We start from the raw sequence: 27836 nt of genomic DNA, 5'->3' as shown, positions 1-27836 counted from the left end.
CTCCTGGCAGTATGGGTTCGAGTCACTTTTAGGGTGTGAGTATTCAGTTTGCAGTTTTTGAGTTGAGTTTGCTATTGCATCAATTGAGATTCGATCGGGGACCATTAGCATTATAGCCAACGAACTCTCTCCGTTTAGACGGTAGGCCTCCAGTTTGTGTGTGTGTGTGTGTGTGTGTGTTTGTGTTAGAGAGAAATAGATGTAGTAGATATAAAAAAGAAAAAAATACATATATTTGATAGGCGGGTTCCAAGAGCTAATAACTCGATTCTGCTGATACATATAGTAAATACAAAGAGAAAATAAATACACACACACACACACACACACGTTAATTGATAATGGACTGTTTTGTGTGCGTATCCATGTGTACTATTGTCAAGACCGACAGACACGTGAAGCTATGTGTGTTTATGTGTACCTGTAATTGAACTGACATGTGTACGGTAATTATCTGTATGTGTCCATTTTAAAGGTACACATTAGTGAATGTTTATTTATGTAAATTGATTGACATATGTACGTGTGCCCGCAATTAGTATTACTGTAATTTATATGGTTAAAATTTATACGATTGAATGACATAATTTCCCATTATTGTCACATTTTTTATTACATGTCTACTATTGTCAAGATCGACAGACACGTCCAGCTATGAGTGTTTATGTGTACCAGTAATTGATATGACATGTGTACTGTAACTATCTGCATGTGTCCATTTTAAAGGAATATATTAGTGAATGTCTATTTATGTAAATTGATTGGAATATGTATGTGGACGCTCGGTTAGTGTTACTGTAATTTATATGGTTAACGTTTGAATGACATAGTTTCCCCTCATTGTCACATTTTTTGTTACTATTTCGCTGCTTACTCTCTCTGAATCCCGTGGACTAATTTTGCTCACGTGTGTTTGTTTAGCGTACGGTAACCAAATGCTTTTTACACAAAAATTTGCAACTATTTGCTAAGAAACATTTCAAAAGATCATCTAAGTTTCTAATATGTATTCTTTTTCCTAACATACAAGTCAATCAGACAGTACCTTACCTCAGTCAGAAAAACTTTTCTTACTATATCTCGCAACGTCTTTTGCTTATATATCCTATCTTAAAAAAATAAATACTTAAATTCATAACTGCCAACTCCAAAGCCTTCAAGGCCACCAAACATCATTCCTTTCCATTAACCTCTCCCAAATACTCTTTTGCACCAATACACAAACTAGGGGGCTTTATAGCTGAGTGGACGTCGCTCTCGACTCGTAATCCTAGCTCATGCCATTTCCCGGTGATGGAACAAACGGAAATCAGCAGAGTTTCTATCATTCTGATGCCCCTGTTACCTAGCAGTAAATATGTACCTGGGCGTTAGACAGCTGTTACGGGCGGCTTCCTGGATGTGTGTGTGTGGAATAATTTTTATTAGTTAGTAATAATTGATTGATTGACAGTTGAGAGGCGGGCCGAAAGAGGAGAGCTCAACCCTCGCAAGCACAACTAGGTGAACACAACTACATAAATACTAACCAACCACGATCTCGACAATCCACTACACACGAAACCCGTTCCCCCCCCCCCCCAACTCCCTAAATCTCTCTAAGTAATTAAAAAATTAAAACAAATCAATTAATACACCAAAAATACTAACTATAAATACAGGCACCAAATTTGAGACATACAGCGACTCCAGCGTGGTCTAGTCGGAAGAGAACGAGTTCTCATCTGGATAGATTGCGATCGAGCCTGTCGGAACGGTTGTGTAACTGCAGGACACAAATATTTGTGTGTCCCCTCCTGTAGCTGCCTCTGTTTCGACAGGTTCCCTGGATAGCTAGAATTGACCTGGCCCTTGGAAAGTGGGGAAGGGGTGAAATCCGTTGGGCCCACGGATGGATACCTTGGATCCATGGACTTAGGGCAGGTCTAATCACCTGGGATTCGAACCCACGGTGGGAATAAGGGAGGAGATTTGGGGAGGGGGGGAGGAAGGATTGTTCCAGGAACCAAACCTCACATAAACCCGGACACTCACACACCCTCACCCGAACACTCACAGGGACACTCACACACACCCATAGACTGTGATAAGGGAGACCATCTGAGGGGACACAGATGGCCTCGTGGACCCACAGGTATAACCGGACACACACTCACCCGGACACTCACAGGGGCACTCACATTCACCCGGACACTCACAGGGATATACACACTCACACACAGACACACATCCATAGACACAAACTGTGATAAGGGAGACCATCTGAGGGGACACAGATGGCCTGGACCCACAAGTATATATCAATATTTAATTTATTATTTAGTATTTAATTTTAAAAAATAAATAAATCATTTTTTTAATTAATATTTTATTCAATTATTTAATAATTATTTTAATAAATAAATAAATTAAATTTAATAAATAAATATTTATTATTTAATATGCAACTGAAAACTTATTTAATATGCAACTGAAAACTCACACCCCAGAAGTGACTCGAACCCATACTGCCAGGAGCAACGCAACTGGCATGTACACGATGCATTAATCCGCTTGACATATGTCAAGATTGGAATATGTATGATTGGAATCATACTTTTAAATTAAATTTATGTAAATTGATTGGAATATGTATGATTGGAATGAAACATATTGCAATCAATTTACATAAATAAACATTCACTAATATATTCTTTTAAAATGGACACAAGCGGATTAAGGCGTCCTGTACATACCAGTTGCGTTGCTCCTGGCAGTATGGGTTCGAGTCACTTTTAGGGTGTGAGTATTCAGTTTGCAGTTTTTGAGTTGAGTTTGCTATTGCATCAACTGAGATTCGATCGGGGACCATTAGCATTATAGCCAACGAACTCTCTCCGTTTAGACGGTAGGCCTCCAGTTTGTGTGTGTGTGTGTGTGTGTGTGTGTTTGTGTTAGAGAGAAATAGATGTAGTAGATATAAAAAAGAAAAAAATACATATATTTGATAGGCGGGTTCCAAGAGCTAATAACTCGATTCTGCTGATACATATAGTAAATACAAAGAGAAAATAAATACACACACACACACACACACACACACGTTAATTGATAATGGACTGTTTTGTGTGCGTATCCATGTGTACTATTGTCAAGACCGACAGACACGTGAAGCTATGTGTGTTTATGTGTACCTGTAATTGAACTGACATGTGTACGGTAATTATCTGTATGTGTCCATTTTAAAGGTACACATTAGTGAATGTTTATTTATGTAAATTGATTGACATATGTACGTGTGCCCGCAATTAGTATTACTGTAATTTATATGGTTAAAATTTATACGATTGAATGACATAATTTCCCATTATTGTCACATTTTTTATTACATGTCTACTATTGTCAAGATCGACAGACACGTCCAGCTATGAGTGTTTATGTGTACCAGTAATTGATATGACATGTGTACTGTAACTATCTGCATGTGTCCATTTTAAAGGAATATATTAGTGAATGTCTATTTATGTAAATTGATTGGAATATGTATGTGGACGCTCGGTTAGTGTTACTGTAATTTATATGGTTAACGTTTGAATGACATAGTTTCCCCTCATTGTCACATTTTTTGTTACTATTTCGCTGCTTACTCTCTCTGAATCCCGTGGACTAATTTTGCTCACGTGTGTTTGTTTAGGGTACGGTAACCAAATGCTTTTTATACAAAAATTTGCAACTATTTGCTAAGAAACATTTCAAAAGATCATCTAAGTTTCTAATATGTATTCTTTTTCCTAACATACAAGTCAATCAGACAGTACCTTACCTCAGTCAGAAAAACTTTTCTTACTATATCTCGCAACGTCTTTTGCTTATATATCCTATCTTAAAAAAATAAATACTTAAATTCATAACTGCCAACTCCAAAGCCTTCAAGGCCACCAAACATCATTCCTTTCCATTAACCTCTCCCAAATACTCTTTTGCACCAATACACAAACTAGGGGGGCTTTATAGCTGAGTGGACGTCGCTCTCGACTCGTAATCCTAGCTCATGCCATTTCCCGGTGATGGAACAAACGGAAATCAGCAGAGTTTCTATCATTCTGATGCCCCTGTTACCTAGCAGTAAATATGTACCTGGGCGTTAGACAGCTGTTACGGGCGGCTTCCTGGATGTGTGTGTGTGGAATAATTTTTATTAGTTAGTAATAATTGATTGATTGACAGTTGAGAGGCGGGCCGAAAGAGGAGAGCTCAACCCTCGCAAGCACAACTAGGTGAACACAACTACATAAATACTAACCAACCACGATCTCGACAATCCACTACACACGAAACCCGTTCCCCCCCCCCAACTCCCTAAACCTCTCTAAGTAATTAAAAAATTAAAACAAATCAATTAATACACCAAAAATACTAACTATAAATACAGGCACCAAATTTGAGACATACAGCGACTCCAGCGTGGTCTAGTCGGAAGAGAACGAGTTCTCATCTGGATAGATTGCGATCGAGCCTGTCGGAACGGTTGTGTAACTGCAGGACACAAATATTTGTGTGTCCCCTCCTGTAGCTGCCTCTGTTTCGACAGGTTCCCTGGATAGCTAGAATTGACCTGGCCCTTGGAAAGTGGGGAAGGGGTGAAATCCGTTGGGCCCACGGAAGGATACCTTGGATCCATGGACTTAGGGCAGGTCTAATCACCTGGGATTCGAACCCACGGTGGGAATAAGGGAGGAGATTTGGGGAGGGGGGGAGGAAGGATTGTTCCAGGAACCAAACCTCACATAAACCCGGACACTCACACACTCACACACCCTCACCCGAACACTCACAGGGACACTCACACACACCCATAGACTGTGATAAGGGAGACCATCTGAGGGGACACAGATGGCCTCGTGGACCCACAGGTATAACCGGACACACACTCACCCGGACACTCACAGGGGCACTCACATTCACCCGGACACTCACAGGGATATACACACTCACACACAGACACACATCCATAGACACAAACTGTGATAAGGGAGACCATCTGAGGGGACACAGATGGCCTGGACCCACAAGTATATATCAATATTTAATTTATTATTTAGTATTTAATTTTAAAAAATAAATAAATCATTTTTTTAATTAATATTTTATTCAATTATTTAATAATTATTTTAATAAATAAATAAATTAAATTTAATAAATAAATATTTATTATTTAATATGCAACTGAAAACTTATTTAATATGCAACTGAAAACTCACACCCCAGAAGTGACTCGAACCCATACTGCCAGGAGCAACGCAACTGGCATGTACACGATGCATTAATCCGCTTGACATATGTCAAGATTGGAATATGTATGATTGGAATCATACTTTTAAATTAAATTTATGTAAATTGATTGGAATATGTATGATTGGAATGAAACATATTGCAATCAATTTACATAAATAAACATTCACTAATATATTCTTTTAAAATGGACACAAGCGGATTAAGGCGTCCTGTACATACCAGTTGCGTTGCTCCTGGCAGTATGGGTTCGAGTCACTTTTAGGGTGTGAGTATTCAGTTTGCAGTTTTTGAGTTGAGTTTGCTATTGCATCAACTGAGATTCGATCGGGGACCATTAGCATTATAGCCAACGAACTCTCTCCGTTTAGACGGTAGGCCTCCAGTTTGTGTGTGTGTGTGTGTGTGTGTGTGTTTGTGTTAGAGAGAAATAGATGTAGTAGATATAAAAAAGAAAAAAATACATATATTTGATAGGCGGGTTCCAAGAGCTAATAACTCGATTCTGCTGATACATATAGTAAATACAAAGAGAAAATAAATACACACACACACACACACACACACGTTAATTGATAATGGACTGTTTTGTGTGCGTATCCATGTGTACTATTGTCAAGACCGACAGACACGTGAAGCTATGTGTGTTTATGTGTACCTGTAATTGAACTGACATGTGTACGGTAATTATCTGTATGTGTCCATTTTAAAGGTACACATTAGTGAATGTTTATTTATGTAAATTGATTGACATATGTACGTGTGCCCGCAATTAGTATTACTGTAATTTATATGGTTAAAATTTATACGATTGAATGACATAATTTCCCATTATTGTCACATTTTTTATTACATGTCTACTATTGTCAAGATCGGCAGACACGTCCAGCTATGAGTGTTTATGTGTACCAGTAATTGATATGACATGTGTACTGTAACTATCTGCATGTGTCCATTTTAAAGGAATATATTAGTGAATGTCTATTTATGTAAATTGATTGGAATATGTATGTGGACGCTCGGTTAGTGTTACTGTAATTTATATGGTTAACGTTTGAATGACATAGTTTCCCCTCATTGTCACATTTTTTGTTACTATTTCGCTGCTCACTCTCTCTGAATCCCGTGGACTAATTTTGCTCACGTGTGTTTGTTTAGGGTACGGTAACCAAATGCTTTTTACACAAAAATTTGCAACTATTTGCTAAGAAACATTTCAAAAGATCATCTAAGTTTCTAATATGTATTCTTTTTCCTAACATACAAGTCAATCAGACAGTACCTTACCTCAGTCAGAAAAACTTTTCTTACTATATCTCGCAACGTCTTTTGCTTATATATCCTATCTTAAAAAAATAAATACTTAAATTCATAACTGCCAACTCCAAAGCCTTCAAGGCCACCAAACATCATTCCTTTCCATTAACCTCTCCCAAATACTCTTTTGCACCAATACACAAACTAGGGGGGCTTTATAGCTGAGTGGACGTCGCTCTCGACGCGTAATCCTAGCTCATGCCATTTCCCGGTGATGGAACAAACGGAAATCAGCAGAGTTTCTATCATTCTGATGCCCCTGTTACCTAGCAGTAAATATGTACCTGGGCGTTAGACAGCTGTTACGGGCGGCTTCCTGGATGTGTGTGTGTGGAATAATTTTTATTAGTTAGTAATAATTGATTGATTGACAGTTGAGAGGCGGGCCGAAAGAGGAGAGCTCAACCCTCGCAAGCACAACTAGGTGAACACAACTACATAAATACTAACCAACCACGATCTCGACAATCCACTACACACGAAACCCGTTCCCCCCCCCCAACTCCCTAAATCTCTCTAACTAAGTAATTAAAAAATTAAAACAAATCAATTAATACACCAAAAATACTAACTATAAATACAGGCACCAAATTTGAGACATACAGCGACTCCAGCGTGGTCTAGTCGGAAGAGAACGAGTTCTCATCTGGATAGATTGCGATCGAGCCTGTCGGAACGGTTGTGTAACTGCAGGACACAAATATTTGTGTGTCCCCTCCTGTAGCTGCCTCTGTTTCGACAGGTTCCCTGGATAGCTAGAATTGACCTGGCCCTTGGAAAGTGGGGAAGGGGTGAAATCCGTTGGGCCCACGGATGGATACCTTGGATCCATGGACTTAGGGCAGGTCTAATCACCTGGGATTCGAACCCACGGTGGGAATAAGGGAGGAGATTTGGGGAGGGGGGGAGGAAGGATTGTTCCAGGAACCAAACCTCACATAAACCCGGACACTCACACACTCACACACCCTCACCTGAACACTCACAGGGACACTCACACACACCCATAGACTGTGATAAGGGAGACCATCTGAGGGGACACAGATGGCCTCGTGGACCCACAGGTATAACCGGACAGACACTCACCCGGACACTCACAGGGGCACTCACATTCACCCGGACACTCACAGGGATATACACACTCACACACAGACACACATCCATAGACACAAACTGTGATAAGGGAGACCATCTGAGGGGACACAGATGGCCTGGACCCACAAGTATATATCAATATTTAATTTATTATTTAGTATTTAATTTTAAAAAATAAATAAATCATTTTTTTAATTAATATTTTATTCAATTATTTAATAATTATTTTAATAAATAAATAAATTAAATTTAATAAATAAATATTTATTATTTAATATGCAACTGAAAACTTAATTAATATGCAACTGAAAACTCACACCCCAGAAGTGACTCGAACCCATACTGCCAGGAGCAACGCAACTGGCATGTACACGATGCATTAATCCGCTTGACATATGTCAAGATTGGAATATGTATGATTGGAATCATACTTTTAAATTAAATTTATGTAAATTGATTGGAATATGTATGATTGGAATGAAACATATTGCAATCAATTTACATAAATAAACATTCACTAATATATTCTTTTAAAATGGACACAAGCGGATTAAGGCGTCCTGTACATACCAGTTGCGTTGCTCCTGGCAGTATGGGTTCGAGTCACTTTTAGGGTGTGAGTATTCAGTTTGCAGTTTTTGAGTTGAGTTTGCTATTGCATCAATTGAGATTCGATCGGGGACCATTAGCATTATAGCCAACGAACTCTCTCCGTTTAGACGGTAGTATCTTGAGATTATCTTGAGATGATTTCGGGGCTTTAGTGTCCCCGCGGCCCGGTCTTCGACCAGGCCTCCACCCCCAGGAAGCAGCCCATGACAGCTGACTAACACCCAGGTACCTATTTACTGCTAGGTAACAGGGGCATAGGGTGAAAGAAACTCTGCCCAATGTTTCTCGCCGGCGCCTGGGATCGAACCCAGGACCACAGGATCACAAGTCCCGCGTGCTGTCCGCTCGGCCGACCGGCTCCATACAGCAGTACCAATTTCTACCATCTAATTGGTCATTATGTCTGTATTTATGATGGTCCACATAGTTACAAATCTTATAATCTAAACAGGAGGATGGGTTGGAATTTTAATTATGCCCGGTAACCATTTCATTAAAAATAGTAAAGGATTTAAGAAAAAATGCCGACTTCTATTTTCAACATATTTTAAGCAACACAGAATGGTAGACACAAAGAATCCGTCTAAAGCCTAACAAACTGCATTTGTCAGAAGGTGAACTCAATATGACATTTGCAGAAAAAAAGTCTTCATTAAAATTGCACCCTTCACCATACAAAGTATGTGATGTCTATATATTGTCCGACTCTTCTTTGAATACTAAGCTCCAAAATGAACTTCTTGACCACTTGCTAAAAGACTATTGGACTTTCCTATAAAAAGTAAGTGATACAGATTCACTTTAATAGAAATATTATGCTATCTTTTGCATATGGTTACATCACTGCCATACTAATTAACATGCTACACTTGCTCAGCCACACCTATCAAAACAACCTTGCTCTTTAGTTTAATCTTCTTAAATGCACAAAAAGTAACTTTCAAACACAGAAAAAATTAACCCCCTAGCTGCCTCTGCTGATTTCAATAATGTATGAACATTTTTAGACAAGTATTGTCAATTATAAAGCAGAACTCCAATGTTCCATGGGAAAAAGCTTAGCTTGAGCATTAGTTATGTCTCTCCTAACTCAAACAATTAATTGTGTAACACTGTACTAGTGATATAATTTTGAATAACGGAATTCATGTCATGATAGTACCGTTTTCTAATGTAATAAAATTTACTTATGAGTATATACAGTAGCCATCATGGTAAAAATGGACAAATAATAAGAGAAAATATTTTGCGTAGTGTGGTGAAATTGTGTCTTAATGAAGAATGCTTTGTTATATGGTAACTGACCCATCAAAACACGCAGCTATGGGGTTAATGAGATAAAACAACATCATTTACTAACACTAGCTACTTTCCCATTTTGTGTTTTGAGTAGTTTAAAAATCAGGTGATGAGCTTTTTTTTAACCCCTATTACCAAGTATCCCACTTACGTCAGTACTGTAATAATTTCTAGTGGTAATTAATTACTGTTTATGTCTGCAAATCTAGGTTTTATGTTTCACTAATGTGAGTCACCAAGTTCATCCTCTAAGTCATCAATTTGCTGTATTACCTCATCTTTCTTTTTCACCTTCTCTAGTTGTTCAGGTTCTGGATTCTTAAGTTCACCACTAGCAATCTGTTTTTCCAACTTTTCAATATCACGTAACTTTTTCTTAAGATTGCGTAATCGTTTTGTGGGATCAGAAGCAGATGGCTGCTTCCCTCCTGTATTTGAAATGTGCACATTTTCTAAATCTTTCGTTATATCCGAGTCTGCTGCTGCAGCTTTCTTTTTTGCTGCTGCTGCTTTCTTTTTTTGTGACTCCTGTGATTTTGTGACTCCTTTTTGTGACTGTAGGCCTCCAGTTTGTGTGTGTGTGTGTGTGTTTGTGTTAGAGAGAAATAGATGTAGTAGATATAAAAAAGAAAAAAATACATATATTTGATAGGCGGGTTCCAAGAGCTAATAACTCGATTCTGCTGATACATATAGTAAATACAAAGAGAAAATAAATACACACACACACACACACACACACGTTAATTGATAATGGACTGTTTTGTGTGCGTATCCATGTGTACTATTGTCAAGACCGACAGACACGTGAAGCTATGTGTGTTTATGTGTACCTGTAATTGAACTGACATGTGTACGGTAATTATCTGTATGTGTCCATTTTAAAGGTACACATTAGTGAATGTTTATTTATGTAAATTGATTGACATATGTACGTGTGCCCGCAATTAGTATTACTGTAATTTATATGGTTAAAATTTATACGATTGAATGACATAATTTCCCATTATTGTCACATTTTTTATTACATGTCTACTATTGTCAAGATCGGCAGACACGTCCAGCTATGAGTGTTTATGTGTACCAGTAATTGATATGACATGTGTACTGTAACTATCTGCATGTGTCCATTTTAAAGGAATATATTAGTGAATGTCTATTTATGTAAATTGATTGGAATATGTATGTGGACGCTCGGTTAGTGTTACTGTAATTTATATGATTAACGTTTGAATGACATAGTTTCCCCTCATTGTCACATTTTTTGTTACTATTTCGCTGCTCACTCTCTCTGAATCCCGTGGACTAATTTTGCTCACGTGTGTTTGTTTAGGGTACGGTAACCAAATGCTTTTTACACAAAAATTTGCAACTATTTGCTAAGAAACATTTCAAAAGATCATCTAAGTTTCTAATATGTATTCTTTTTCCTAACATACAAGTCAATCAGACAGTACCTTACCTCAGTCAGAAAAACTTTTCTTACTATATCTCGCAACGTCTTTTGCTTAAATATCCTATCTTAAAAAAATAAATACTTAAATTCATAACTGCCAACTCCAAAGCCTTCAAGGCCACCAAACATCATTCCTTTCCATTAACCTCTCCCAAATACTCTTTTGCACCAATACACAAACTAGGGGGGCTTTATAGCTGAGTGGACGTCGCTCTCGACTCGTAATCCTAGCTCATGCCATTTCCCGGTGATGGAACAAACGGAAATCAGCAGAGTTTCTATCATTCTGATGCCCCTGTTACCTAGCAGTAAATATGTACCTGGGCGTTAGACAGCTGTTACGGGCGGCTTCCTGGATGTGTGTGTGTGGAATAATTTTTATTAGTTAGTAATAATTGATTGATTGACAGTTGAGAGGCGGGCCGAAAGAGGAGAGCTCAACCCTCGCAAGCACAACTAGGTGAACACAACTACATAAATACTAACCAACCACGATCTCGACAATCCACTACACACGAAACCCGTTCCCCCCCCCCCCCCAACTCCCTAAATCTCTCTAAGTAATTAAAAAATTAAAACAAATCAATTAATACACCAAAAATACTAACTATAAATACAGGCACCAAATTTGAGACATACAGCGACTCCAGCGTGGTCTAGTCGGAAGAGAACGAGTTCTCATCTGGATAGATTGCGATCGAGCCTGTCGGAACGGTTGTGTAACTGCAGGACACAAATATTTGTGTGTCCCCTCCTGTAGCTGCCTCTGTTTCGACAGGTTCCCTGGATAGCTAGAATTGACCTGGCCCTTGGAAAGTGGGGAAGGGGTGAAATCCGTTGGGCCCACGGATGGATACCTTGGATCCATGGACTTAGGGCAGGTCTAATCACCTGGGATTCGAACCCACGGTGGGAATAAGGGAGGAGATTTGGGGAGGGGGGGAGGAAGGATTGTTCCAGGAACCAAACCTCACATAAACCCGGACACTCACACACTCACACACCCTCACCCGAACACTCACAGGGACACTCACACACACCCATAGACTGTGATAAGGGAGACCATCTGAGGGGACACAGATGGCCTCGTGGACCCACAGGTATAACCGGACACACACTCACCCGGACACTCACAGGGGCACTCACATTCACCCGGACACTCACAGGGATATACACACTCACACACAGACACACATCCATAGACACAAACTGTGATAAGGGAGACCATCTGAGGGGACACAGATGGCCTGGACCCACAAGTATATATCAATATTTAATTTATTATTTAGTATTTAATTTTAAAAAATAAATAAATCATTTTTTAATTAATATTTTATTCAATTATTTAATAATTATTTTAATAAATAAATAAATTAAATTTAATAAATAAATATTTATTATTTAATATGCAACTGAAATCTTATTTAATATGCAACTGAAAACTCACACCCCAGAAGTGACTCGAACCCATACTGCCAGGAGCAACGCAACTGGCATGTACACGATGCATTAATCCGCTTGACATATGTCAAGATTGGAATATGTATGATTGGAATCATACTTTTAAATTAAATTTATGTAAATTGATTGGAATATGTATGATTGGAATGAAACATATTGCAATCAATTTACATAAATAAACATTCACTAATATATTCTTTTAAAATGGACACAAGCGGATTAAGGCGTCCTGTACATACCAGTTGCGTTGCTCCTGGCAGTATGGGTTCGAGTCACTTTTAGGGTGTGAGTATTCAGTTTGCAGTTTTTGAGTTGAGTTTGCTATTGCATCAACTGAGATTCGATCGGGGACCATTAGCATTATAGCCAACGAACTCTCTCCGTTTAGACGGTAGGCCTCCAGTTTGTGTGTGTGTGTGTGTGTGTGTGTGTTTGTGTTAGAGAGAAATAGATGTAGTAGATATAAAAAAGAAAAAAATACATATATTTGATAGGCGGGTTCCAAGAGCTAATAACTCGATTCTGCTGATACATATAGTAAATACAAAGAGAAAATAAATACACACACACACACACACACACACGTTAATTGATAATGGACTGTTTTGTGTGCGTATCCATGTGTACTATTGTCAAGACCGACAGACACGTGAAGCTATGTGTGTTTATGTGTACCTGTAATTGAACTGACATGTGTACGGTAATTATCTGTATGTGTCCATTTTAAAGGTACACATTAGTGAATGTTTATTTATGTTAATTGATTGACATATGTACGTGTGCCCGCAATTAGTATTACTGTAATTTATATGGTTAAAATTTATACGATTGAATGACATAATTTCCCATTATTGTCACATTTTTTATTACATGTCTACTATTGTCAAGATCGGCAGACACGTCCAGCTATGAGTGTTTATGTGTACCAGTAATTGATATGACATGTGTACTGTAACTATCTGGATGTGTCCATTTTAAAGGAATATATTAGTGAATGTCTATTTATGTAAATTGATTGGAATATGTATGTGGACGCTCGGTTAGTGTTACTGTAATTTATATGGTTAACGTTTGAATGACATAGTTTCCCCTCATTGTCACATTTTTTGTTACTATTTCGCTGCTCACTCTCTCTGAATCCCGTGGACTAATTTTGCTCACGTGTGTTTGTTTAGGGTACGGTAACCAAATGCTTTTTACACAAAAATTTGCAACTATTTGCTAAGAAACATTTCAAAAGATCATCTAAGTTTCTAATATGTATTCTTTTTCCTAACATACAAGTCAATCAGACAGTACCTTACCTCAGTCAGAAAAACTTTTCTTACTATATCTCGCAACGTCTTTTGCTTATATATCCTATCTTAAAAAAATAAATACTTAAATTCATAACTGCCAACTCCAAAGCCTTCAAGGCCACCAAACATCATTCCTTTCCATTAACCTCTCCCAAATACTCTTTTGCACCAATACACAAACTAGGGGGCTTTATAGCTGAGTGGACGTCGCTCTCGACTCGTAATCCTAGCTCATGCCATTTCCCGGTGATGGAACAAACGGAAATCAGCAGAGTTTCTATCATTCTGATGCCCCTGTTACCTAGCAGTAAATATGTACCTGGGCGTTAGACAGCTGATACGGGCGGCTTCCTGGATGTGTGTGTGTGGAATAATTTTTATTAGTTAGTAATAATTGATTGATTGACAGTTGAGAGGCGGGCCGAAAGAGGAGAGCTCAACCCTCGCAAGCACAACTAGGTGAACACAACTACATAAATACTAACCAACCACGATCTCGACAATCCACTACACACGAAACCCGTTCCCCCCCCCCCCCCCCCAACTCCCTAAATCTCTCTAAGTAATTAAAAAATTAAAACAAATCAATTAATACACCAAAAATACTTACTATAAATACAGGCACCAAATTTGAGACATACAGCGACTCCAGCGTGGTCTAGTCGGAAAAGAACGAGTTCTCATCTGGATAGATTGCGATCGAGCCTGTCGGAACGGTTGTGTAACTGCAGGACACAAATATTTGTGTGTCCCCTCCTGTAGCTGCCTCTGTTTCGACAGGTTCCCTGGATAGCTAGAATTGACCTGGCCCTTGGAAAGTGGGGAAGGGGTGAAATCCGTTGGGCCCACGGATGGATACCTTGGATCCATGGACTTAGGGCAGGTCTAATCACCTGGGATTCGAACCCACGGTGGGAATAAGGGAGGAGATTTGGGGAGGGGGGGAGGAAGGATTGTTCCAGGAACCAAACCTCACATAAACCCGGACACTCACACACTCACACACCCTCACCCGAACACTCACAGGGACACTCACACACACCCATAGACTGTGATAAGGGAGACCATCTGAGGGGACACAGATGGCCTCGTGGACCCACAGGTATAACCGGACACACACTCACCCGGACACTCACAGGGGCACTCACATTCACCCGGACACTCACAGGGATATACACACTCACACACAGACACACATCCATAGACACAAACTGTGATAAGGGAGACCATCTGAGGGGACACAGATGGCCTGGACCCACAAGTATATATCAATATTTAATTTATTATTTAGTATTTAATTTTAAAAAATAAATAAATCATTTTTTTAATTAATATTTTATTCAATTATTTAATAATTATTTTAATAAATAAATAAATTAAATTTAATAAATAAATATTTATTATTTAATATGCAACTGAAAACTTAATTAATATGCAACTGAAAACTCACACCCCAGAAGTGACTCGAACCCATACTGCCAGGAGCAACGCAACTGGCATGTACACGATGCATTAATCCGCTTGACATATGTCAAGATTGGAATATGTATGATTGGAATCATACTTTTAAATTAAATTTATGTAAATTGATTGGAATATGTATGATTGGAATGAAACATATTGCAATCAATTTACATAAATAAACATTCACTAATATATTCTTTTAAAATGGACACAAGCGGATTAAGGCGTCCTGTACATACCAGTTGCGTTGCTCCTGGCAGTATGGGTTCGAGTCACTTTTAGGGTGTGAGTATTCAGTTTGCAGTTTTTGAGTTGAGTTTGCTATTGCATCAACTGAGATTCGATCGGGGACCATTAGCATTATAGCCAACGAACTCTCTCCGTTTAGACGGTAGGCCTCCAGTTTGTGTGTGTGTGTGTGTGTGTGTGTGTTTGTGTTAGAGAGAAATAGATGTAGTAGATATAAAAAAGAAAAAAATACATATATTTGATAGGCGGGTTCCAAGAGCTAATAACTCGATTCTGCTGATACATATAGTAAATACAAAGAGAAAATAAATACACACACACACACACACACACACGTTAATTGATAATGGACTGTTTTGTGTGCGTATCCATGTGTACTATTGTCAAGACCGACAGACACGTGAAGCTATGTGTGTTTATGTGTACCTGTAATTGAACTGACATGTGTACGGTAATTATCTGTATGTGTCCATTTTAAAGGTACACATTAGTGAATGTTTATTTATGTAAATTGATTGACATATGTACGTGTGCCCGCAATTAGTATTACTGTAATTTATATGGTTAAAATTTATACGATTGAATGACATAATTTCCCATTATTGTCACATTTTTTATTACATGTCTACTATTGTCAAGATCGGCAGACACGTCCAGCTATGAGTGTTTATGTGTACCAGTAATTGATATGACATGTGTACTGTAACTATCTGGATGTGTCCATTTTAAAGGAATATATTAGTGAATGTCTATTTATGTAAATTGATTGGAATATGTATGTGGACGCTCGGTTAGTGTTACTGTAATTTATATGGTTAACGTTTGAATGACATAGTTTCCCCTCATTGTCACATTTTTTGTTACTATTTCGCTGCTCACTCTCTCTGAATCCCGTGGACTAATTTTGCTCACGTGTGTTTGTTTAGGGTACGGTAACCAAATGCTTTTTACACAAAAATTTGCAACTATTTGCTAAGAAACATTTCAAAAGATCATCTAAGTTTCTAATATGTATTCTTTTTCCTAACATACAAGTCAATCAGACAGTACCTTACCTCAGTCAGAAAAACTTTTCTTACTATATCTCGCAACGTCTTTTGCTTATATATCCTATCTTAAAAAAATAAATACTTAAATTCATAACTGCCAACTCCAAAGCCTTCAAGGCCACCAAACATCATTCCTTTCCATTAACCTCTCCCAAATACTCTTTTGCACCAATACACAAACTAGGGGGCTTTATAGCTGAGTGGACGTCGCTCTCGACTCGTAATCCTAGCTCATGCCATTTCCCGGTGATGGAACAAACGGAAATCAGCAGAGTTTCTATCATTCTGATGCCCCTGTTACCTAGCAGTAAATATGTACCTGGGCGTTAGACAGCTGATACGGGCGGCTTCCTGGATGTGTGTGTGTGGAATAATTTTTATTAGTTAGTAATAATTGATTGATTGACAGTTGAGAGGCGGGCCGAAAGAGGAGAGCTCAACCCTCGCAAGCACAACTAGGTGAACACAACTACATAAATACTAACCAACCACGATCTCGACAATCCACTACACACGAAACCCGTTCCCCCCCCCCCCCTCCAACTCCCTAAATCTCTCTAAGTAATTAAAAAATTAAAACAAATCAATTAATACACCAAAAATACTTACTATAAATACAGGCACCAAATTTGAGACATACAGCGACTCCAGCGTGGTCTAGTCGGAAAAGAACGAGTTCTCATCTGGATAGATTGCGATCGAGCCTGTCGGAACGGTTGTGTAACTGCAGGACACAAATATTTGTGTGTCCCCTCCTGTAGCTGCCTCTGTTTCGACAGGTTCCCTGGATAGCTAGAATTGACCTGGCCCTTGGAAAGTGGGGAAGGGGTGAAATCCGTTGGGCCCACGGATGGATACCTTGGATCCATGGACTTAGGGCAGGTCTAATCACCTGGGATTCGAACCCACGGTGGGAATAAGGGAGGAGATTTGGGGAGGGGGGGAGGAAGGATTGTTCCAGGAACCAAACCTCACATAAACCCGGACACTCACACACTCACACACCCTCACCCGAACACTCACAGGGACACTCACACACACCCATTGACTGTGATAAGGGAGACCATCTGAGGGGACACAGATGGCCTCGTGGACCCACAGGTATAACCGGACACACACTCACCCGGACACTCACAGGGGCACTCACATTCACCCGGACACTCACAGGGATATACACACTCACACACAGACACACATCCATAGACACAAACTGTGATAAGGGAGACCATCTGAGGGGACACAGATGGCCTGGACCCACAAGTATATATCAATATTTAATTTATTATTTAGTATATAATTTTAAAAAATAAATAAATCATTTTTTTAATTAATATTTTATTCAATTATTTAATAATTATTTTAATAAATAAATAAATTAAATTTAATAAATAAATATTTATTATTTAATATGCAACTGAAAACTTAATTAATATGCAACTGAAAACTCACACCCCAGAAGTGACTCGAACCCATACTGCCAGGAGCAACGCAACTGGCATGTACACGATGCATTAATCCGCTTGACATATGTCAAGATTGGAATATGTATGATTGGAATCATACTTTTAAATTAAATTTATGTAAATTGATTGGAATATGTATGATTGGAATGAAACATATTGCAATCAATTTACATAAATAAACATTCACTAATATATTCTTTTAAAATGGACACAAGCGGATTAAGGCGTCCTGTACATACCAGTTGCGTTGCTCCTGGCAGTATGGGTTCGAGTCACTTTTAGGGTGTGAGTATTCAGTTTGCAGTTTTTGAGTTGAGTTTGCTATTGCATCAACTGAGATTCGATCGGGGACCATTAGCATTATAGCCAACGAACTCTCTCCGTTTAGACGGTAGGCCTCCAGTTTGTGTGTGTGTGTGTGTGTGTGTGTGTTTGTGTTAGAGAGAAATAGATGTAGTAGATATAAAAAAGAAAAAAATACATATATTTGATAGGCGGGTTCCAAGAGCTAATAACTCGATTCTGCTGATACATATAGTAAATACAAAGAGAAAATAAATACACACACACACACACACACACACGTTAATTGATAATGGACTGTTTTGTGTGCGTATCCATGTGTACTATTGTCAAGACCGACAGACACGTGAAGCTATGTGTGTTTATGTGTACCTGTAATTGAACTGACATGTGTACGGTAATTATCTGTATGTGTCCATTTTAAAGGTACACATTAGTGAATGTTTATTTATGTAAATTGATTGACATATGTACGTGTGCCCGCAATTAGTATTACTGTAATTTATATGGTTAAAATTTATACGATTGAATGACATAATTTCCCATTATTGTCACATTTTTTATTACATGTCTACTATTGTCAAGATCGGCAGACACGTCCAGCTATGAGTGTTTATGTGTACCAGTAATTGATATGACATGTGTACTGTAACTATCTGGATGTGTCCATTTTAAAGGAATATATTAGTGAATGTCTATTTATGTAAATTGATTGGAATATGTATGTGGACGCTCGGTTAGTGTTACTGTAATTTATATGGTTAACGTTTGAATGACATAGTTTCCCCTCATTGTCACATTTTTTGTTACTATTTCGCTGCTCACTCTCTCTGAATCCCGTGGACTAATTTTGCTCACGTGTGTTTGTTTAGGGTACGGTAACCAAATGCTTTTTACACAAAAATTTGCAACTATTTGCTAAGAAACATTTCAAAAGATCATCTAAGTTTCTAATATGTATTATTTTTCCTAACATACAAGTCAATCAGACAGTACCTTACCTCAGTCAGAAAAACTTTTCTTACTATATCTCGCAACGTCTTTTGCTTATATATCCTATCTTAAAAAAATAAATACTTAAATTCATAACTGCCAACTCCAAAGCCTTCAAGGCCACCAAACATCATTCCTTTCCATTAACCTCTCCCAAATACTCTTTTGCACCAATACACAAACTAGGGGGCTTTATAGCTGAGTGGACGTCGCTCTCGACTCGTAATCCTAGCTCATGCCATTTCCCGGTGATGGAACAAACGGAAATCAGCAGAGTTTCTATCATTCTGATGCCCCTGTTACCTAGCAGTAAATATGTACCTGGGCGTTAGACAGCTGTTACGGGCGGCTTCCTGGATGTGTGTGTGTGGAATAATTTTTATTAGTTAGTAATAATTGATTGATTGACAGTTGAGAGGCGGGCCGAAAGAGGAGAGCTCAACCCTCGCAAGCACAACTAGGTGAACACAACTACATAAATACTAACCAACCACGATCTCGACAATCCACTACACACGAAACCCGTTCCCCCCCCCCCCAACTCCCTAAATCTCTCTAAGTAATTAAAAAATTAAAACAAATCAATTAATACACCAAAAATACTTACTATAAATACAGGCACCAAATTTGAGACATACAGGGACTCCAGCGTGGTCTAGTCGGAAAAGAACGAGTTCTCATCTGGATAGATTGCGATCGAGCCTGTCGGAACGGTTGTGTAACTGCAGGACACAAATATTTGTGTGTCCCCTCCTGTAGCTGCCTCTGTTTCGACAGGTTCCCTGGATAGCTAGAATTGACCTGGCCCTTGGAAAGTGGGGAAGGGGTGAAATCCGTTGGGCCCACGGATGGATACCTTGGATCCATGGACTTAGGGCAGGTCTAATCACCTGGGATTCGAACCCACGGTGGGAATAAGGGAGGAGATTTGGGGAGGGGGGGAGGAAGGATTGTTCCAGGAACCAAACCTCACATAAACCCGGACACTCACACACTCACACACCCTCACCCGAACACTCACAGGGACACTCACACACACCCATAGACTGTGATAAGGGAGACCATCTGAGGAGACACAGATGGCCTCGTGGACCCACAGGTATAACCGGACACACACTCACCCGGACACTCACAGGGGCACTCACATTCACCCGGACACTCACAGGGATATACACACTCACACACAGACACACATCCATAGACACAAACTGTGATAAGGGAGACCATCTGAGGGGACACAGATGGCCTGGACCCACAAGTATATATCAATATTTAATTTATTATTTAGTATTTAATTTTAAAAAATAAATAAATCATTTTTTTAATTAATATTTTATTCAATTATTTAATAATTATTTTAATAAATAAATAAATTAAATTTAATAAATAAATATTTATTATTTAATATGCAACTGAAAACTTAATTAATATGCAACTGAAAACTCACACCCCAGAAGTGACTCGAACCCATACTGCCAGGAGCAACGCAACTGGCATGTACACGATGTATTAATCCGCTTGACATATGTCAAGATTGGAATATGTATGATTGGAATCATACTTTTAAATTAAATTTATGTAAATTGATTGGAATATGTATGATTGGAATGAAACATATTGCAATCAATTTACATAAATAAACATTCACTAATATATTCTTTTAAAATGGACACAAGCGGATTAAGGCGTCCTGTACATACCAGTTGCGTTGCTCCTGGCAGTATGGGTTCGAGTCACTTTTAGGGTGTGAGTATTCAGTTTGCAGTTTTTGAGTTGAGTTTGCTATTGCATCAATTGAGATTCGATCGGGGTCCATTAGCATTATAGCCAACGAACTCTCTCCGTTTAGACGGTAGGCCTCCAGTTTGTGTGTGTGTGTGTGTGTGTGTGTTTGTGTTAGAGAGAAATAGATGTAGTAGATATAAAAAAGAAAAAAATACATATATTTGATAGGCGGGTTCCAAGAGCTAATAACTCGATTCTGCTGATACATATAGTAAATACAAAGAGAAAATAAATACACACACACACACACACACACACGTTAATTGATAATGGACTGTTTTGTGTGCGTATCCATGTGTACTATTGTCAAGACCGACAGACACGTGAAGCTATGTGTGTTTATGTGTACCTGTAATTGAACTGACATGTGTACGGTAATTATCTGTATGTGTCCATTTTAAAGGTACACATTAGTGAATGTTTATTTATGTAAATTGATTGACATATGTACGTGTGCCCGCAATTAGTATTACTGTAATTTATATGGTTAAAATTTATACGATTGAATGACATAATTTCCCATTATTGTCACATTTTTTATTACATGTCTACTATTGTCAAGATCGGCAGACACGTCCAGCTATGAGTGTTTATGTGTACCAGTAATTGATATGACATGTGTACTGTAACTATCTGCATGTGTCCATTTTAAAGGAATATATTAGTGAATGTCTATTTATGTAAATTGATTGGAATATGTATGTGGACGCTCGGTTAGTGTTACTGTAATTTATATGGTTAACGTTTGAATGACATAGTTTCCCCTCATTGTCACATTTTTTGTTACTATTTCGCTGCTCACTCTCTCTGAATCCCGTGGACTAATTTTGCTCACGTGTGTTTGTTTAGGGTACGGTAACCAAATGCTTTTTACACAAAAATTTGCAACTATTTGCTAAGAAACATTTCAAAAGATCATCTAAGTTTCTAATATGTATTCTTTTTCCTAACATACAAGTCAATCAGACAGTACCTTACCTCAGTCAGAAAAACTTTTCTTACTATATCTCGCAACGTCTTTTGCTTATATATCCTATCTTAAAAAATAAATACTTAAATTCATAACTGCCAACTCCAAAGCCTTCAAGGCCACCAAACATCATTCCTTTCCATTAACCTCTCCCAAATACTCTTTTGCACCAATACACAAACTAGGGGCTTTATAGCTGAGTGGACGTCGCTCTCGACTCGTAATCCTAGCTCATGCCATTTCCCGGTGATGGAACAAACGGAAATCAGCAGAGTTTCTATCATTCTGATGCCCCTGTTACCTAGCAGTAAATATGTACCTGGGCGTTAGACAGCTGTTACGGGCGGCTTCCTGGATGTGTGTGTGTGGAATAATTTTTATTAGTTAGTAATAATTGATTGATTGACAGTTGAGAGGCGGGCCGAAAGAGGAGAGCTCAACCCTCGCAAGCACAACTAGGTGAACACAACTACATAAATACTAACCAACCACGATCTCGACAATCCACTACACACGAAACCCGTTCCCCCCCCCCCCCCAACTCCCTAAATCTCTCTAAGTAATTAAAAAATTAAAACAAATCAATTAATACACCAAAAATACTTACTATAAATACAGGCACCAAATTTGAGACATACAGCGACTCCAGCGTGGTCTAGTCGGAAAAGAACGAGTTCTCATCTGGATAGATTGCGATCGAGCCTGTCGGAACGGTTGTGTAACTGCAGGACACAAATATTTGTGTGTCCCCTCCTGTAGCTGCCTCTGTTTCGACAGGTTCCCTGGATAGCTAGAATTGACCTGGCCCTTGGAAAGTGGGGAAGGGGTGAAATCCGTTGGGCCCACGGATGGATACCTTGGATCCATGGACTTAGGGCAGGTCTAATCACCTGGGATTCGAACCCACGGTGGGAATAAGGGAGGAGATTTGGGGAGGGGGGGAGGAAGGATTGTTCCAGGAACCAAACCTCACATAAACCCGGACACTCACACACTCACACACCCTCACCCGAACACTCACAGGGACACTCACACACACCCATAGACTGTGATAAGGGAGACCATCTGAGGGGACACAGATGGCCTCGTGGACCCACAGGTATAACCGGACACACACTCACCCGGACACTCACAGGGGCACTCACATTCACCCGGACACTCACAGGGATATACACACTCACACACAGACACACATCCATAGACACAAACTGTGATAAGGGAGACCATCTGAGGGGACACAGATGGCCTGGACCCACAAGTATATATCAATATTTAATTTATTATTTAGTATTTAATTTTAAAAAATAAATAAATCATTTTTTAATTAATATTTTATTCAATTATTTAATAATTATTTTAATAAATAAATAAATTAAATTTAATAAATAAATATTTATTATTTAATATGCAACTGAAAACTTAATTAATATGCAACTGAAAACTCACACCCCAGAAGTGACTCGAACCCATACTGCCAGGAGCAACGCAACTGGCATGTACACGATGCATTAATCCGCTTGACATATGTCAAGATTGGAATATGTATGATTGGAATCATACTTTTAAATTAAATTTATGTAAATTGATTGGAATATGTATGATTGGAATGAAACATATTGCAATCAATTTACATAAATAAACATTCACTAATATATTCTTTTAAAATGGACACAAGCGGATTAAGGCGTCCTGTACATACCAGTTGCGTTGCTCCTGGCAGTATGGGTTCGAGTCACTTTTAGGGTGTGAGTATTCAGTTTGCAGTTTTTGAGTTGAGTTTGCTATTGCATCAATTGAGATTCGATCGGGGACCATTAGCATTATAGCCAACGAACTCTCTCCGTTTAGACGGTAGGCCTCCAGTTTGTGTGTGTGTGTGTGTGTGTGTGTTTGTGTTAGAGAGAAATAGATGTAGTAGATATAAAAAAGAAAAAAATACATATATTTGATAGGCGGGTTCCAAGAGCTAATAACTCGATTCTGCTGATACATATAGTAAATACAAAGAGAAAATAAATACACACACACACACACACACACACGTTAATTGATAATGGACTGTTTTGTGTGCGTATCCATGTGTACTATTGTCAAGACCGACAGACACGTGAAGCTATGTGTGTTTATGTGTACCTGTAATTGAACTGACATGTGTACGGTAATTATCTGTATGTGTCCATTTTAAAGGTACACATTAGTGAATGTTTATTTATGTAAATTGATTGACATATGTACGTGTGCCCGCAATTAGTATTACTGTAATTTATATGGTTAAAATTTATACGATTGAATGACATAATTTCCCATTATTGTCACATTTTTTATTACATGTCTACTATTGTCAAGATCGGCAGACACGTCCAGCTATGAGTGTTTATGTGTACCAGTAATTGATATGACATGTGTACTGTAACTATCTGCATGTGTCCATTTTAAAGGAATATATTAGTGAATGTCTATTTATGTAAATTGATTGGAATATGTATGTGGACGCTCGGTTAGTGTTACTGTAATTTATATGGTTAACGTTTGAATGACATAGTTTCCCCTCATTGTCACATTTTTTGTTACTATTTCGCTGCTTACTCTCTCTGAATCCCGTGGACTAATTTTGCTCACGTGTGTTTGTTTAGGGTACGGTAACCAAATGCTTTTTACACAATAATTTGCAACTATTTGCTAAGAAACATTTCAAAAGATCATCTAAGTTTCTAATATGTATTCTTTTTCCTAACATACAAGTCAATCAGACAGTACCTTACCTCAGTCAGAAAAACTTTTCTTACTATATCTCGCAACGTCTTTTGCTTATATATCCTATCTTAAAAAAATAAATACTTAAATTCATAACTGCCAACTCCAAAGCCTTCAAGGCCACCAAACATCATTCCTTTCCATTAACCTCTCCCAAATACTCTTTTGCACCAATACACAAACTAGGGGGCTTTATAGCTGAGTGGACGTCGCTCTCGACTCGTAATCCTAGCTCATGCCATTTCCCGGTGATGGAACAAACGGAAATCAGCAGAGTTTCTATCATTCTGATGCCCCTGTTACCTAGCAGTAAATATGTACCTGGGCGTTAGACAGCTGTTACGGGCGGCTTCCTGGATGTGTGTGTGTGGAATAATTTTTATTAGTTAGTAATAATTGATTGATTGACAGTTGAGAGGCGGGCCGAAAGAGGAGAGCTCAACCCTCGCAAGCACAACTAGGTGAACACAACTACATAAATACTAACCAACCACGATCTCGACAATCCACTACACACGAAACCCGTTCCCCCCCCCCCCCCCCAACTCCCTAAATCTCTCTAACTAAGTAATTAAAAAATTAAAACAAATCAATTAATACACCAAAAATACTTACTATAAATACAGGCACCAAATTTGAGACATACAGCGACTCCAGCGTGGTCTAGTCGGAAGAGAACGAGTTCTCATCTGGATAGATTGCGATCGAGCCTGTCGGAACGGTTGTGTAACTGCAGGACACAAATATTTGTGTGTCCCCTCCTGTAGCTGCCTCTGTTTCGACAGGTTCCCTGGATAGCTAGACTTGACCTGGCCCTTGGAAAGTGGGGAAGGGGTGAAATCCGTTGGGCCCACGGATGGATACCTTGGATCCATGGACTTAGGGCAGGTCTAATCACCTGGGATTCGAACCCACGGTGGGAATAAGGGAGGAGATTTGGGGAGGGGGGGAGGAAGGATTGTTCCAGGAACCAAACCTCACATAAACCCGGACACTCACACACTCACACACCCTCACCCGAACACTCACAGGGACACTCACACACACCCATAGACTGTGATAAGGGAGACCATCTGAGGGGACACAGATGGCCTCGTGGACCCACAGGTATAACCGGACACACACTCACCCGGACACTCACAGGGGCACTCACATTCACCCGGACACTCACAGGGATATACACACTCACACACAGACACACATCCATAGACACAAACTGTGATAAGGGAGACCATCTGAGGGGACACAGATGGCCTGGACCCACAAGTATATATCAATATTTAATTTATTATTTAGTATTTAATTTTAAAAAATAAATAAATCATTTTTTTAATTAATATTTTATTCAATTATTTAATAATTATTTTAATAAATAAATAAATTAAATTTAATAAATAAATATTTATTATTTAATATGCAACTGAAAACTTAATTAATATGCAACTGAAAACTCACACCCCAGAAGTGACTCGAACCCATACTGCCAGGAGCAACGCAACTGGCATGTACACGATGCATTAATCCGCTTGACATATGTCAAGATTGGAATATGTATGATTGGAATCATACTTTTAAATTAAATTTATGTAAATTGATTGGAATATGTATGATTGGAATGAAACATATTGCAATCAATTTACATAAATAAACATTCACTAATATATTCTTTTAAAATGGACACAAGCGGATTAAGGCGTCCTGTACATACCAGTTGCGTTGCTCCTGGCAGTATGGGTTCGAGTCACTTTTAGGGTGTGAGTATTCAGTTTGCAGTTTTTGAGTTGAGTTTGCTATTGCATCAATTGAGATTCGATCGGGGACCATTAGCATTATAGCCAACGAACTCTCTCCGTTTAGACGGTAGGCCTCCAGTTTGTGTGTGTGTGTGTGTGTGTGTGTTTGTGTTAGAGAGAAATAGATGTAGTAGATATAAAAAAGAAAAAAATACATATATTTGATAGGCGGGTTCCAAGAGCTAATAACTCGATTCTGCTGATACATATAGTAAATACAAAGAGAAAATAAATACACACACACACACACACACACACGTTAATTGATAATGGACTGTTTTGTGTGCGTATCCATGTGTACTATTGTCAAGACCGACAGACACGTGAAGCTATGTGTGTTTATGTGTACCTGTAATTGAACTGACATGTGTACGGTAATTATCTGTATGTGTCCATTTTAAAGGTACACATTAGTGAATGTTTATTTATGTAAATTGATTGACATATGTACGTGTGCCCGCAATTAGTATTACTGTAATTTATATGGTTAAAATTTATACGATTGAATGACATAATTTCCCATTATTGTCACATTTTTTATTACATGTCTACTATTGTCAAGATCGGCAGACACGTCCAGCTATGAGTGTTTATGTGTACCAGTAATTGATATGACATGTGTACTGTAACTATCTGCATGTGTCCATTTTAAAGGAATATATTAGTGAATGTCTATTTATGTAAATTGATTGGAATATGTATGTGGACGCTCGGTTAGTGTTACTGTAATTTATATGGTTAACGTTTGAATGACATAGTTTCCCCTCATTGTCACATTTTTTGTTACTATTTCGCTGCTTACTCTCTCTGAATCCCGTGGACTAATTTTGCTCACGTGTGTTTGTTTAGGGTACGGTAACCAAATGCTTTTTACACAATAATTTGCAACTATTTGCTAAGAAACATTTCAAAAGATCATCTAAGTTTCTAATATGTATTCTTTTTCCTAACATACAAGTCAATCAGACAGTACCTTACCTCAGTCAGAAAAACTTTTCTTACTATATCTCGCAACGTCTTTTGCTTATATATCCTATCTTAAAAAATAAATACTTAAATTCATAACTGCCAACTCCAAAGCCTTCAAGGCCACCAAACATCATTCCTTTCCATTAACCTCTCCCAAATACTCTTTTGCACCAATACACAAACTAGGGGGCTTTATAGCTGAGTGGACGTCGCTCTCGACTCGTAATCCTAGCTC

At 38.5% G+C, this 27836-nt stretch overlaps 1 protein-coding gene across 1 annotated transcript in view; it reads right to left on the bottom strand.

The window, feature by feature from the left end:
* Positions 1-9816: 9816 nt before the first annotated feature.
* The window catches only part of LOC138351253 (partner of Y14 and mago-like), an 18593-nt gene continuing 573 nt past the window's right edge, over positions 9817-27836 (bottom strand). The window contains exon 2 of the mRNA XM_069302881.1: positions 9817-10122. Coding sequence (XP_069158982.1) covers positions 9817-10122 — 306 coding nt within the window. The remainder of the gene's footprint in view (positions 10123-27836) is intronic.

The sequence above is a fragment of the Procambarus clarkii genome, chromosome 49, assembly GCF_040958095.1.
Source record: "Procambarus clarkii isolate CNS0578487 chromosome 49, FALCON_Pclarkii_2.0, whole genome shotgun sequence".
Classification (NCBI taxonomy): domain Eukaryota; kingdom Metazoa; phylum Arthropoda; class Malacostraca; order Decapoda; family Cambaridae; genus Procambarus; species Procambarus clarkii.
This window is presented reverse-complemented; position numbering and strand designations above follow the sequence as displayed.